The sequence below is a fragment of the Arachis hypogaea genome, chromosome 17 (genome assembly GCF_003086295.3).
Source record: "Arachis hypogaea cultivar Tifrunner chromosome 17, arahy.Tifrunner.gnm2.J5K5, whole genome shotgun sequence".
In the NCBI taxonomy this organism is placed as follows: domain Eukaryota; kingdom Viridiplantae; phylum Streptophyta; class Magnoliopsida; order Fabales; family Fabaceae; genus Arachis; species Arachis hypogaea.
In genome coordinates, this window is record NC_092052.1 from 122,072,110 (window position 1) to 122,086,010 (window position 13,901).

At 37.7% G+C, this 13,901-nt stretch overlaps 3 protein-coding genes across 3 annotated transcripts; 2 read left to right on the forward strand and 1 right to left on the reverse strand.

The window, feature by feature from the left end:
* Positions 1 to 4,474: 4,474 nt before the first annotated feature.
* Positions 4,475 to 7,380, forward strand: LOC112764579 (LEAF RUST 10 DISEASE-RESISTANCE LOCUS RECEPTOR-LIKE PROTEIN KINASE-like 2.5). The gene is made up of 3 exons (XM_025810251.3): positions 4,475 to 5,322; positions 5,791 to 5,832; positions 6,083 to 7,380. Exons 1-3 carry the CDS (start codon positions 4,512 to 4,514, stop codon positions 7,216 to 7,218), a joined length of 1,989 nt encoding a protein of 662 aa, XP_025666036.1. The 5' UTR covers positions 4,475 to 4,511; the 3' UTR covers positions 7,219 to 7,380.
* Positions 7,381 to 7,841: 461 nt separating this feature from the next.
* LOC112763787 (rust resistance kinase Lr10-like) lies at positions 7,842 to 10,496 on the reverse strand. Its single transcript, XM_025809371.2, has 3 exons — positions 9,716 to 10,496; positions 9,499 to 9,528; positions 7,842 to 9,336 (listed from the first exon to the last, which is right to left on the reverse strand). The coding sequence occupies exons 1-3, from the start codon at positions 10,062 to 10,064 to the stop codon at positions 8,216 to 8,218; spliced, it is 1,500 nt and encodes a 499-aa protein (XP_025665156.2). The 5' UTR covers positions 10,065 to 10,496; the 3' UTR covers positions 7,842 to 8,215.
* A 589-nt stretch (positions 10,497 to 11,085) lies between these two features.
* On the forward strand, positions 11,086 to 13,599 carry LOC112764581 (rust resistance kinase Lr10-like). Its single transcript, XM_025810253.3, has 3 exons — positions 11,086 to 11,887; positions 12,083 to 12,124; positions 12,293 to 13,599. The coding sequence occupies exons 1-3, from the start codon at positions 11,212 to 11,214 to the stop codon at positions 13,438 to 13,440; spliced, it is 1,866 nt and encodes a 621-aa protein (XP_025666038.1). The 5' UTR covers positions 11,086 to 11,211; the 3' UTR covers positions 13,441 to 13,599.
* Positions 13,600 to 13,901: the final 302 nt, after the last annotated feature.

A 13,901-nucleotide genomic window follows, 5' to 3' on the forward strand; every position in this document is an offset into this window, starting at 1 on the left:
ACAATAATAATATTTGTGAGCTACTAATATTGTCAATTAACATAATCTTACTCACTTTGACAAAAGCCCCAAATTTTCTAACCCTAATGACCCTAATTCGGATTTATATATACCTATAAATATAGAGATGACAAAAATTGGGGATATCGCTAATTATTGAGTCAAAGAGTTACCTTAAAGTCTCAATAATAACCGAAACTCAAAGTTAAATGCTTCCTTCACTCATTAAGTTGAAATTCCCTGATTTGGAGATTTTGAGAAAATGAGATTTGAATAAATGGAGATAGAATAGAGAAGAAAAGCAAGCAAGATGATGAAGGTAAATTTGATGATATTGAGTGGTTGGTTGCAAGGAGAAGAGAGGAAGAAATCTAGTTGGTAAGAGAAGAGAAATGAGGGTTTTACATTTTTTATTTTTGAAAGGAAATGAAAGGGAAGGAGAACAGAGGGGGAGGGGGAGTGTCGAAGAAGATGAGAAGAGAGAAAGAAAATTTTAAGTGGGGGCATGTGCCCCCCACGTGTTCTCAACCTCTCTTTTTTTTCCCTCACACTCTCTGTTATTACAGCTGCGGTGCATCTGAGCTCTCATCCAAACAGCAAAGGCACCAACCACTTCCAACCAAGGCATACTCATGGCGCTCCCTTAACGGTAACCCTCGGTCCTTAACGCCATTAGCGGTGCTGCGATTGATTGTAGTGCAGGTTCTTCCCGAAAACGGTGCAATAATTCACTCTTCTTCTCATCAATTGCCTCCATCCTCTCCATCGAATCATTCAACCAGTGGCTCCCTCGTCGCTTCTCCCTGGTGTGTGCCGCCGTTGGCCGTGACGTTCGTGAGCGCGGTTCTTCCGCAAAGACCATCACGCATAGCGTTTCCCGCCCAAAGAAGCTACCATCGCCGTTCAAAGCTTCTAGAAAAGAGTAACATCCATGGAGTTCTCAACCCCAGAAGGCGGATCGAATAGTACATTGATCAATTCAAATGAAGGGAATGAAGAATTGAGTATGGATGAAGTTGTTATTCAAGAGGGGTCTAAGGTATGTTGGATAGGCTGGTCCTGCATTGTATGAAATTTAATGACAATGTGTTATGTGAATGCTTCTTATTCATGCTAATTAGATGTTTCTTACGATAAAGTATTCTTGACTCCCATGTGTTTGCACTATTTTTTTTATGTTTTTTATTGGAGTGATTCATTATATAGCAAGGATCATAAGTTGATAAAAGTTTTTTCTGGTGTCTTTAATTGAAGGTCGACGAAATTACCGATGACATTATGATGAGAAAGGATGAGTTGGACTTGAGATACGAGGTTTGAATTATTCTTTATTGTTTGTCATCACGTTATAGTTACTATGTTAATGCTAGTTTTAATTCATATTTGGTTTTGTGAATTGACAATACAGTTGCCGGATCATAGTAGGATCAGTGAAGAGGAAATCTCAGTCATAGGAATGTGTTTTGATTCGTTGCCTCTGGCACAGAAATTTTATGCAAATTATGCAAAGAAAGTTAGGTTCGTAACTAAAATCAGGAACACGAATTTCGACAAGACGCGGGAGGAGTCAAAGATACCCATTAATCAGTCTATTCACTACACGCGAGAAGGTTATCGGGCAAATAGAATTACAGCCATGAGATGCAGAGCAAGGATGTATGTCATGCTGGACAGGGAGAAGGAAAGTTGGATTGTGTCTACATTAGAATTGAGGCATTCCCACCCCTATTCCACTAAGAAAGTGGTCCACTATCATGAGTATAGAGAGTTGACAATGCACGCTAAGTTCGTCATTATGGATAACGACGAGGCTGGCATAAGACCTAACAAGATGTATCTAGCACTGGCAAACGAGGTTGGCGGGTCTTCAAACCTGAGTTTTTCAGAAAAGGATGTTAGTGGATGTTCCTTTCAATACACAAACAGATGGTTTTTCTCTTGGAAAGTTGGATGTTCTTTTATTTGTTTTCTCAGTTCTTTGAAAGCGGTCATTATGTTGTGTTTAAGCGACACTCTTATGCTCTGTTTTTTTATGTAGACCTTTATGCCAATCGACGGAGGTGGGTTCCAATATTCTTTAAGAGTGAATTTTAGGCCAGTATGAGGAGTACACAGCGGAGTAAAAGTATGCACGCATTTTACAGGGGTTTCTGCATTGTAAGAGTGGGTTGGTTTAGTTCGTTCATGAATACGACAATGTGCTTGGAAACAAGGAGTAGAAGGAGCTGGAAGATGATGCTGCAGACTCGAAAGGCGTCATCCCATGTATAGGGAGCACAGGCATCGAGAGACAATTTCAGCAGGAATACACCAGTAATATGTTCAGGGATGTTCAGCTGGAGGTAAGGAAAAAAACTGATTGTGTGGTTGGGTCAAGTGAACAACAAGGTGATTCAATTTCTGTTAAAGTGGACGAGCAGAAGATAGTTTGGGAGAAGACTGTTTACCATACTTTCACAGTAAATTTTGACTCATTGAGTCAAGAAGTTCGGTGCGAGTGCAACAAGTTTGAATCCACTGGTATACTGTGTTGCCACACCCTTGTTGTGTGGTCATACTACAGAGCTGACAGAGTATCAAGCTGCTATGTTCTCCCTCGATGGAATAAGAACGTCATACGCAAGCACACCTACATTAAGAGTAGTCATGATGTGGCTCGAACCGATGAAGGCCACAACCTGTTTAAGCGTTTGTGTTCAGAGTTCTATAACGTTGCTCAGGAGTTCGTTAATTGTGATGAGGAAGCTGTCATCTTGCGATCTGCCCTTTGGGATGCAAAGTCCAAGCTGACTGATTACCGTGCCAGTATGCGTTTGACTACTATTGCTGCGACTCAGAATACCATGCCCACACAGAGCACAGGCGGTGTTGTTGTACATGACATACAGGGACTCTCAAGAGTTAAAACTAAAGGACGGCCGAAGAGTAAGAGACTTGAGCAGAGTTGGACAAGTCAATTAAAAAATCGATGCAAAAAAGGAAGAGAAAATCGCATCCGGTATGTGCTAGAAGTGAGGTCTATTTCAATTTTTTTTGGGATGGTGTTGTTGATTCATATAGGTTGTTTTTGTTTTTGTGTTGTGCATTTTATAGGATGTTGTTGACCTTTAGAAAAATAATGACTATGATGGTTCTGTAGAGAGAGGATTTGAGGCCTCTGATACTTGGAATGTATCGGAAGGTGGCAGATTCATGTCCCTATTGAATTCTTTTGAGCATAGATAGTTATCCTTTCGTTTGGTTGTACATTTTTTTTCTGTGGGTGATTTCTCATACTTAGCTAGATTTTGTGGTTCTTTTGATACAAATTAATAACCGCTGACGATTTTTGGAGAAACACCTTGTTCCTCGCACCTGGATGGAACGACATCGCCGCGGCCGAGATTGGGGGAGCTCCGATTAACGCGCCAAGAAGCATGTCGAGGACCTGGGAACGTCTCGACGTTCTGGAGCGGTCTGCAGAGGTCAACTGTTGCCCGCACGTGGTGGATGGAGGCATGGCGTCCGATGAAGGTGGAGGAGAAGTTTACCCGATGATCCTGGTACTCTGGTGCAGCCGTGGGTGGTTTTTAAATTCTGCTGTGGTGAAACGGTGAAAGGAGAGGAGAGGGTTTGGTTAGGATGAGTTTTGTTTACCTAGATGAATTTTTGGATATTACTGAAATGAAATGGATTTCGGGACCCAGTCCAAGAGGAGTTGGCAGGTTTTTGGCTGGAGGACGTCTTGGTCCTCTGGCATTATTGATAAATTTATTAAAAGAACGATCAAACTTATTAGTTATTACTAAGAAAAGGTTGATATATGTCTTATAATGTAAAACATTTTGGAACTGGCAGCTAATCAACAAAAATTTTATTCACTCAGAAAAATTTGGAGACCAAATTATTAGAGTTTTATTCTTTATTTTTAAATAGAAACATGAAGAGACTTTTTTTTTTTTTCGTAATTAATCTCCTTTAACTTTCTTTTGATTAATCTCACACGGTCACACCTATTATTTTTACAATATTATTTTTTCGTACCGTGATTATTAAATTATTTTAACAATTGAAAAAACCACCATCCTAAATTAATTATTACCGTGCTAAGACTGAGTGAGAAATAGTCTTCATCTTATTAGTTTCTTGACCTTGACCTGAATGACAATGTTTGCAGAAGAACAAAAGAAAACAAAAAACATGACCTTTTAACGCGCATCTGTGGAAAAATAATAAATGTACAGTATTACTTGGCGATCTTGATGTGTGTGTATGTGAATCACAAAAGAGTGATAATGTTGCGTGAACAAATTAATTAAAAGTGGTTTATAGGAAATTTCTGCAGCTGGCAGGTCTCATCACTCACATTTCACATATTAATGCTGGTGACTGCTAGTGGGTTGACTACTGGACTTGTGTGATAGTGATAGTCAACTCGTCCTTATGGAAAATTATTGATGCTGCTTGAAGCAAGTGAATTCTTGTTATATCTGTAGTCTCTTGTTATTGACGTGTAGACCAAATCATAAAAAATGTTAAACCTTTGTACATTTTTTATACACCTTCTACTGCTGCTGTGGATCTCCTTACGAGTTTTCGATATTTATGCCACCCGGTGGAATACCAAGGTGGCAAAGGATTCAGACAAAAGAATGTGTTCATCTGAATGGTGTGGGAGGCATGACATAAGGCACCCTTTCAGGCTGAATAATAGTAGTCCAAGCCATTGTGGTGAGCACATGTACACCCTCTCTTGCGAGAATGATAACCAACTCTTTCTGTATCTCAAATCAATCAAGTTCCAAGTGCAATCAATTAACTACAACAACTACACAATTCGACTAGTAGATGCTAATGTTGCTCTGCATAGTCATGATCTCTCTTACCCCCTTCCTTATTCTTTAATCCCCTCCAACTTCACCGGAGCCCAAGATGAACCATATCAATATCGGATCTATAAACAGAATTTTGATTTTATTAGATTGACAAAGCAGATGCTATATTTGAAGTGCCCACCGTATGGAGTAAAATCTTCTGCTACTGCTGCTGCAACAACCTGCATGAATGGATCTTATTCTCTTGGGAGTACATTCTATGTAAGTGATCTTGATAAAACTCTCCAAGATTTGGCGTTCAGAGACTCGTGTCATGTAGAGTGGATGTATCTGACTTCATGGCCTACTGAAATTGAAGACAGAAATATTTCATGCACAGACATCCATCATATGCTGCTTTACGGGTTTGAACTTTCTTGGTTGAAAGTATATTGCAAGTATGCTGCCATGCTCAGTGATCATAACAAAGTCATTTGTTATAAGCCTTCATTTATTATACCTGAAAGTTGTAAGTGTATATCTACTAATTTAACTACCTATTCATATATCTTACCCTTGTGTCTTCTTAGGGTACGTGTAGTTTGATTTATGACTATTATTTAAGATTTGTTTCCAATTTTTCAATTTTTTTTAATTTTTAAAAGTAATTACTTTTAGTTAATAAGGGCATCTGACAATTTTTCAATAACACATTATGTGGATACTGATATTCTATAATCTTATGAAGTACCACAAGAATTCCCTTTTTGTATAAGTTTTTTTTTTGCTGTCGTTATACATTTCCTTGTCTAATTTTCTTCTACATTTCTAAGAAACAAAAATATTTTACTATTCCTTAATGTAATAAACTAAGTGAAGAATATAGTTATATAAATAGATGTTTTTCTCTATGCGGATATAAACTCAGTGAAGAATTTAGGTCTCATTATCTTAGTATAATACTAATTTAATTATTTTCCCTGTTTGTTTCTTGCAGTCCTATTGTCAAGGTATGTTCAGGTTCTAATATTTGGAACGGGTAAGCCTTGTCTTTTCCTTTGCGCTACGTACTTATTTTATTTCGGATTGAAATCTATGGATAGGTCTATGATGATGACATCATGGAATTTATGAAGGGAACACCATTAGAATTTAGCAGTAAAAAGAAGAAACAACAACAAAAAAACATAGCATAAATAAGTTTTAAAACTTTGTCATTCAAATCTAAAGGTGCTATGCTAAGCTGAGTGACTTTTATGATTTCTCTACTCTTTCCATCTCCTTTACAGTTTTATTTGTTCTTGCCAAATTTGCACTTGGAGCTCCATGCATCATTATCTTCTGCATATATAAATGGAGACGAAGGCATTTATCCATATATGACAGTATCGAAGATTTTCTGCAAAGCGACAATAACATTATGCCAATTAGATACTCCTACAAAGAAATCAAGAACATAACTGGAAAGTTCAAGACTAAACTAGGAAATGGAGGCTATGGCTCTGTCTTCCAAGGAAAACTTCGAAGCGGTCGTCTAGCAGCTGTTAAGGTATTGAATGAGGCCAAATCCAATGGCCAAGAATTCATCAACGAAGTTGCTACTATTGGAAGAATTCACCATGTTAATGTGGTGCAACTCATTGGTTTCTGTGTGGAGGGATCAAAGCGTTGTTTGGTATATGAGTTAATGCAGAATGGCTCTTTAGAAAAATACATATTTTCACCAAAAGAGAGTGTTTCCTTAAGTTGTGAAGAGCTCCACACCATTTCCCTTGGAGTAGCACGTGGTATTGAATACTTGCATAATGGCTGTGACATGAAAATTCTGCACTTTGACATCAAACCTCACAACATTCTTTTGGATGAGAACTTCAATCCAAAAGTCTCAGATTTTGGACTTGCAAGGCTATCTCCCACTGATAAAAGCATTGTGTCTCTGACTGCAGCAAGAGGAACCATAGGGTACATGGCTCCTGAGCTTTTCTACAGAAATGTTGGCACAATCTCATACAAAGCCCATGTCTATAGCTTTGGGATGTTGTTAATGGAGATGGCTAGTAGAAGGAAGAATTTGAATGCACAGACTGAAAATTCCAGCCAGATATATTTTCCCTTTTGGATTTATGATCAATTGCAGGATGGAAGGGAAATAACAATAGAAAATGATTCAGATGAAGAGATGAAGTTGGCAAAAAGAATGATGATTGTGGCATTGTGGTGTATACAAACAAAGCCTAATGATCGACCTTCAATGAAGAGAGTTGGGGAGATGCTAGAACAAGATGATGACTTAGAAATGCCTCCAAAACCATACTTCTACCCACTTGATGCACCCACAGAAGAGAATGGTGAAGATAATACAACTCACAACAGTTCAAAATTATCCTCTGATGACGTCTGTTCAGTCAGTGATTCAAAGGAATAGAAATGATCTATTTGGACTCTACTTTGATATAATGTTGCATGCTCTGTATTTAACTAGCTTGTGTCTTTGACTATGTCGTCTATATTAGTATTTCTGATGTATATGATGACAATAAATTCGTTCCTATGTCCTCTAGATTATATTATTATCTTCACATTTTAATCAGTGTCTCTTTAATTAGTTGAGATATCCATCAAAAGTATATAAAATAAAATAAACAACTAAAACTATAAAAACCTGTCCGAAAAAAGGTAAACATCACAATTTAATGAAACTATTATAGCTTATAGGTTAAGCGCGTAGAATGTGCAAAGAACATTATTGTATAAGAAATATCCATAAATTAGGCTGGAGACTTTACCCATGAAAGCAAAGCACTTGTTCTTCATGGAACCTGGTTGGCATTGTCACTCTTTATCTATCTCTCTGAATTTGACATTGTAAGTTGCAGTACGACCTTGTCAAAGTCTTTGATTTTTGTTTTATCGGTCCGGCTCAACACAAGTCAACTCCTTTATTGAGTGAATAGATTAAGAGTCACATTTCATATGTACGGTGACTGGTGAATGTGAACCTTTCACAACCAAAATAATCTATCTTAAAACACTAAGAACTTCTATAACTTATTTAGTGCAAAAATATATGGTGTGATTTGGTGTGCAGACTTTATACCGTTGTTTCTGTTACATACAGACATTTGACACTCACATAAAAGTGTAAGAACACCATACTTGTTACAAAAACAGAAAACTAATTATTGGAACAGAGTTTAAAACAAAAATAGATAGAGAAGGAGTTCTAAAGAAGACCTCACCATCTGCTAGAAAATATGAGGGCAAACTACCAAACTAGGCTAACATAACAGTACATACAATTTACTCCATGTAGCTAACTATAATACAAGCCAATTAGCCAAATATATTTGGATGATATCAAGTGAGTTTTATTTGACTAGTTAAAGAAAATACAAACTTTTCATACCACTCCAAGTTAAAAGTTAATCTAACTCTTGGATCACTTCTAAATCTTGGGTAATTTGTCTTGCAGGCACACTAATTTTAGCATATTTTCTTGAAGGCCCTGTGGAAGCAAAAGGATTAGGAGGATTTGGTATTGTGTCTTGGTCTCCCTCCAACATTTGAAGCACTGTCTGCATTGATGGTCGATCCACTGCATGCCATTGGATGCACCAAAGTCCCACTGTTGCTAGTTTCTTAGCAATTTTAGCATCTTCTTCATCTTCAATATGAATTCTGATTTCATCAGTCTCTTCTAAAATACTATGCATCCATTCTGGATAGTAAACATGGCTACTGTTTTCTTCTATATCCTCTGTGATCTTCTTCCCTCCAATTGTTTCTAGCAGCATCATTCCATAACTGTAAACATCAGACTTGTAAGATACATTTCCAAAGTTCCTTGAGAAAACTTCGGGCGCAATGTACCCCAAAGTTCCTCTAGCTGCTGTCATTGACACTACACTTTGATCCTTGGAGCATAATTTAGCTAGACCGAAATCACAAATTTTTGGAGTAACGTTGTGATCTAGCAACACATTTTGAGGTTTGATATCAAAATGGAGAATGCGTTGATCACAACCTTGGTGAAGATACTCAATTCCTTTAGCTACACCTAGAGCAATCTCTTGCAACTTCTTCCAGCCCAAAAAGTTTTGCTTGTTGTCGGGCAAATTTATGAACTTCTGCAGTGAAGAATTCGGCAAGAATTCATAGACAAGAGCTCTTCTGAACCCATCAGCACAGAAACCAACCAACCTGACAATATTGACATGGTGGATTCTACCAATTATACCAGCTTCATTGACAAACTCCTCCCCTTTCCCCTGGGAATTATTCAGCATTTTCACTGCAATAGGAAATTCTTTTGAGATGCTTCCTTTGAAGACAGTTCCATAGGCGCCCTCTCCTAACTTGTACCCAAAGTTGTTGGTGATTCTCTTGATTTCGGTATAAGAATATCTGGTTGGTTTTTGAGCCCTGTAATCTTCAAGAAATTTTTCAATAATTGCTTGTTTTTCCTTTTGCATTATGCAAGAGTCATAGATGTAATAAATCGCTCCGGTCAGTAGGACAAGCAAAAACGATCCAAGTACTGATCCTGCATTCATCAAAACTACATCTTCAGAAAATGATCCAAGTGTATTGGATGTGTTTGGAATTGATAAAAATTGGAAATTCTTTAGACACGATATTGGATGATTTTCAGTTATATGTGATCCAAATGCAGTTTATATAAGCATAACAAGAACTGAGAGCTAACCTATTGTGGTTACTAGAGCTGTTGATGAATCTGCAAACAATACAGGCAAAACTTAGTAATCAATTGCATTGGAATTAAACATAACATTTCCACGTGTTTCAACAACAATTAATGAATGTCATATTAGTCAAGTAAAAGCTGGATAAACCTCCAGGATTTTAGTTTGAGCTTAAGAATTCAGTTGAAGAAAGAATGGAAGTATGAAAAGCATGTGTACCCTTGTGGATGACATTAACAAGACAATCAAGTTGATTCTTGGTGCTGTTGTTCCAGCTGCACCTTTTCCCCTTCGATTCACATTGTTGACAGCTTGGTTCAGACCAAAACAAAACAAGAGTATCTTTCAGAGCTGGAACAAGTGCATCTGGGAGGGATGAAATATTGAACATTTTGGTGCAAGGAAACAGGGTTGTCAGGTCATGGATAGAATTCCAAGATGAAATGGCATATACTTGACTGGTTGAGCTGCTTAGGCATGGAATCATGATGTTATTGTTTATATATGTATCCATTGCCACTGGTGAACAGTTGAAGAAGTGATAGTCATCACCCTCCTCAACTAGCATGCGTTGGAAAGGGAAAACTAAGACAGAGATATTACTGAGGTTATGGAGCTGCTTTGGAAGGCAGGTAGATGGAGGGGTTAATTCAATTGTTTGTTTTGTATAGTCGATGTGTTTGACATTGAAGGTCACTGATTCAGGGAGCTCAAGAAACAGTTTCTCATCATCACTAGTACCTGAGCAAACCAGATCAAAGCCCGGATAGCCACAGCTTTGTGACTGACGGCCTTTGATTCTAAAAGGGAATCGAATTTCTTGATTTCCGCACAAGAAATCCGGACAGGTAGTATCACTATTAGAGCCATGCGCAAGATGAACTACACCAAAGCAAGCAAGGAGGAAAGTGGAGACTAAGTTCAAATAACTACCCACTCTAATCACTATGCGGATTCAGAGATGTCTCAAGTTTACAAGGATCTTAAATTGACTGAGTCCACAACTTCAGTTAGCATTAGGTAGCTTAAAATTAAGTATTGAGTTGACTGGGTGAACCGTGATAGAGATAGTCAACAGCAGTTTGATACGTGCTTCAAATGTTCGTGATATGAAGAGTTCAAGAGTTATTTAGAAGATATTTTAGTTTACAATTTTAGAATATTTTATTTAATGTATTTTGATTTTGTTTATTTAATTACTAGATTGGGCCTTATGTTTATGGGCTTTAGGGTTTTCTTTGTTTTAACCTAATAAGAGGTTATAAATACCTCCTTAGCTATTGTAGTCGTAGTATAGAATTTTTAGAGGTTTCAAAACTCCTTTTTGGTTTCGTGATGAAACCATGGTGTGGACAATTGAGGTTGAGGAGTCCCTCTCTTGTTGCATCGGGGAATTGGTTAGAAGGTTGAGGAGTCCTTTCGAATCAATTTCCAAACCATGGCGTTGACAAGTTAGGTTGAGGAGTCCCTTTCTTGTTGCGTCAAGAAATTGGGTAAAAAGTAGAGTGATTCTCTTTGTACTCAATTTCAACTTATCTTTTTTGTTCCTATTTTAATTTCAATGTATCTTTTTATTCAGTTTGAATCCTTATTTTCTTATTTATCTTTTATTTCCGTATCACAGTTGATTTGGATGAAGGAGTATGTAAGATTCCACGGTGTTAGTCGTCCTTTATCAAGTGAGATTAGTCACGGCCAGCTGCTCTGCTCTACTGATGACCAAAGAAATGTCATCCGTTGTTGTGTTGTTGTTATCGTGCCTGTGCTTGTTCATCACCACCGCCACCACCGCCGGCGCAGCACATAATAAGTGTCTATCTCAATGGTGCGGGAAGCATAACATAAGCGATCCTTTCAGGCTAGAAGACAGTCCAAGCCAATGTGGTGACCACAGGTACACCCTCTCTTGCGAGGAGGATCACCAGTTGGTCCTGTATTGGAGATCAAGAAAGTTCAATGTTCAGTCAATTAATTACAACAACTACACGATCCGACTCCTGGATGCCAATATTAGCCACGATTACACTTCTCGCCCTCCTTATTATTCCTTACCTTACGATTATCATAGATATGAACTGTATCCCTTAAGCTACGATTATCATGAATTGACGACTCTCGTGGTGGTATATTTGAGGTGTCCAAATGACGTCATCGCAACTGCTACTGCTACTTGTATGACGAATGATTCCGATGCACTTGGGACTGCTTTCTACCTCGTCAGTGTTTTTCACAAACGCCTCCAGGATTTCGCGGTTGCAGACTCGTGCCGCATAGAGTGGATGTATCCCTCATCGTGGCCTGCTGAACGTGAAAGCAACTCATGCACTGGCGTCCGTACTCTGCTGCTTTATGGCTTTGAACTTTCTTGGTTTCCAGCACTCTACAAATCGAGTTACATCTTTCGTCTCTCTGCTAATTTAATTTGCTTATTTTGAGCATCTATGTTTGCCTTTTCTAATTTACCTTTTTTCGATCTCAAAATGATACATGTTTATTTAAATTAACATGAGATCATGTGTTTTTAACATAATCCGAACCTAATGTCAGGCAGTAATAATTTCTCTTTTCCCGGTATGTTCCTGGCAGGTATAATAGAATCGATTGGACTTCTTCTGCGCTCTGCAGCAAGTAAGTCCTTCTCTTCCTCTACAAGTACCTCATGGGAAAATGAACATCACCAGAATTTAGCAGCAGAATTGAGAAGAAACACTAATTTACGAATTAAATTACAAAAATTTAAGAGTGCCAAACTGAGACACCTTATGATTTATTTGCTCTTTTTCTATCTTCCTACAGCTGTTGCAGCTCTGTATGTTCTTGCCAAATCTGTACTATTTGGAGTTCCATTCCTCATTCTTTTATGCATATATAAATGGCGACGGAGGCATTTATCTGTGTATCCGACTATTGAAGATTTTCTTCAAAGCGACAATAGTATTATGCCAATTAGATATTCCTACAGGGATATCAAGAACATAACAGGAGTGTTCAAAACAAAACTGGGGAATGGAGGCTACGGTTCTGTCTTTCAAGGAAAACTTCGAAGTAGCCGCCTTGTAGCCGTCAAGTTGTTGAATAAGGCTAAATCCAATGGCCAAGAATTCATCAATGAAGTTGCTACTATTGGTAGAATTCACCATGTCAACATAGTGCAACTTATTGGTTTCTGCGTAGAGGGATCAAAGCGTGCTCTCATATATGAGCTCATGGAAAATGGATCATTAGAAAAATACATATTTTCCCCTCAGAAGAATGATTCCTTAAGTTGTGAAAAACTCTACACCATTTCCCTTGGAGTAGCACGTGGAATTGAATACTTGCATAATGGGTGTGACATGAAAATTCTGCACTTTGACATCAAGCCTCACAATATTCTTTTGGATGAGAACTTCAACCCAAAAGTGTCTGATTTTGGACTTGCAAGGCTATCTCCCACTGATAAAAGCATTGTGTCTATGACTGCAGCAAGAGGAACCATAGGGTACATGGCTCCTGAGCTCTTCTATAGAAATGTTGGCGCAATCTCATACAAAGCCGATGTCTATAGCTTTGGGATGTTGTTAATGGAGATGGCTAGTAGAAGGAAGAATTTGAATGCACAGACTGAAAATTCCAGCCAAATATATTTTCCTTTCTGGGTTTATGATGAATTGCAGGATGGAAGGGAAATAACAATAGAAAATGACACAGATGAAGAGATGAAGTTGGCAAAAAGAATGATGATTGTGGCATTGTGGTGTATACAAACAAGGCCTAATGATCGACCTTCAATGAAGAGAGTTGTGGAGATGCTAGAACAAGATGATGACTTAGAAATGCCTCCAAAACCGTACTTCTACCCACTTGATGCACTCACAGAAGAGAATGTTGAAGATACTACTACTCATAACAGTTCAAAGTTATCCTCTGGTGACGTCTCTTCAGTTAGTGATTCAAAGGAATAGAAATAATCTGAATGGACTCTACTTTGATATAATGTTGCATGCTCTGTATCTAGCTAGCTTATGTCTTTGGCTATGTTGTGTATATTAGTATTTCTGATGTATATGATGACAATAAATTCGTTCCTATGTGGTCTATAAATACTTTTTCAACTTAGATAATATATATGTGAACAATAATATTATAAAAAATAAGAGTGACATTATCATTTTTCTAATAATTACTATGAATTCTCTTTTCTACTAATGTATAAAAAATTGGTTTTACACTCTTCAGTCCACAACTTGATTAAACTAATTAACAATCAAAAGCCACCATCGAAAAATTCTATGCTAAATGAATGAGTGAGAAATGGTTTTTTTTTTTTTTTTTTTCTTAGCTTCTTGATGATCATGACTTGAATGGCTATGTTTAGCTGAAAAACAAAAGCATCACGTCTAAGCAATGGAAAAAAAAAAAAAAA

What these genes read in the sequence shown, in the direction of transcription:
- LOC112764579 (XM_025810251.3), top strand. Translation starts at nt 4,512, where the DNA reads ATGTTAAACCTTTGTACATTTTTTATACACCTTCTACTGCTGCTGTGG. An exon ending in ATTTATTATACCTGAAAGTT is followed by an intron (nt 5,323 to 5,790) that starts GTAAGTGTATAT and finishes TGTTTCTTGCAG; the next exon opens with TCCTATTGTCAAGGTATGTT. An exon ending in GGTTCTAATATTTGGAACGG is followed by an intron (nt 5,833 to 6,082) that starts GTAAGCCTTGTC and finishes TCTCCTTTACAG; the next exon opens with TTTTATTTGTTCTTGCCAAA.
- LOC112763787 (XM_025809371.2), bottom strand. Translation starts at nt 10,064, where the DNA reads ATGCTAGTTGAGGAGGGTGATGACTATCACTTCTTCAACTGTTCACCA. An exon ending in TGTTAATGTCATCCACAAGG is followed by an intron (nt 9,529 to 9,715) that starts GTACACATGCTT and finishes TATTGTTTGCAG; the next exon opens with ATTCATCAACAGCTCTAGTA. An exon ending in AGCTCTAGTAACCACAATAG is followed by an intron (nt 9,337 to 9,498) that starts GTTAGCTCTCAG and finishes TGATGAATGCAG; the next exon opens with GATCAGTACTTGGATCGTTT.
- LOC112764581 (XM_025810253.3), top strand. Translation starts at nt 11,212, where the DNA reads ATGACCAAAGAAATGTCATCCGTTGTTGTGTTGTTGTTATCGTGCCTG. An exon ending in TCCAGCACTCTACAAATCGA is followed by an intron (nt 11,888 to 12,082) that starts GTTACATCTTTC and finishes TGTTCCTGGCAG; the next exon opens with GTATAATAGAATCGATTGGA. An exon ending in TCTTCTGCGCTCTGCAGCAA is followed by an intron (nt 12,125 to 12,292) that starts GTAAGTCCTTCT and finishes ATCTTCCTACAG; the next exon opens with CTGTTGCAGCTCTGTATGTT.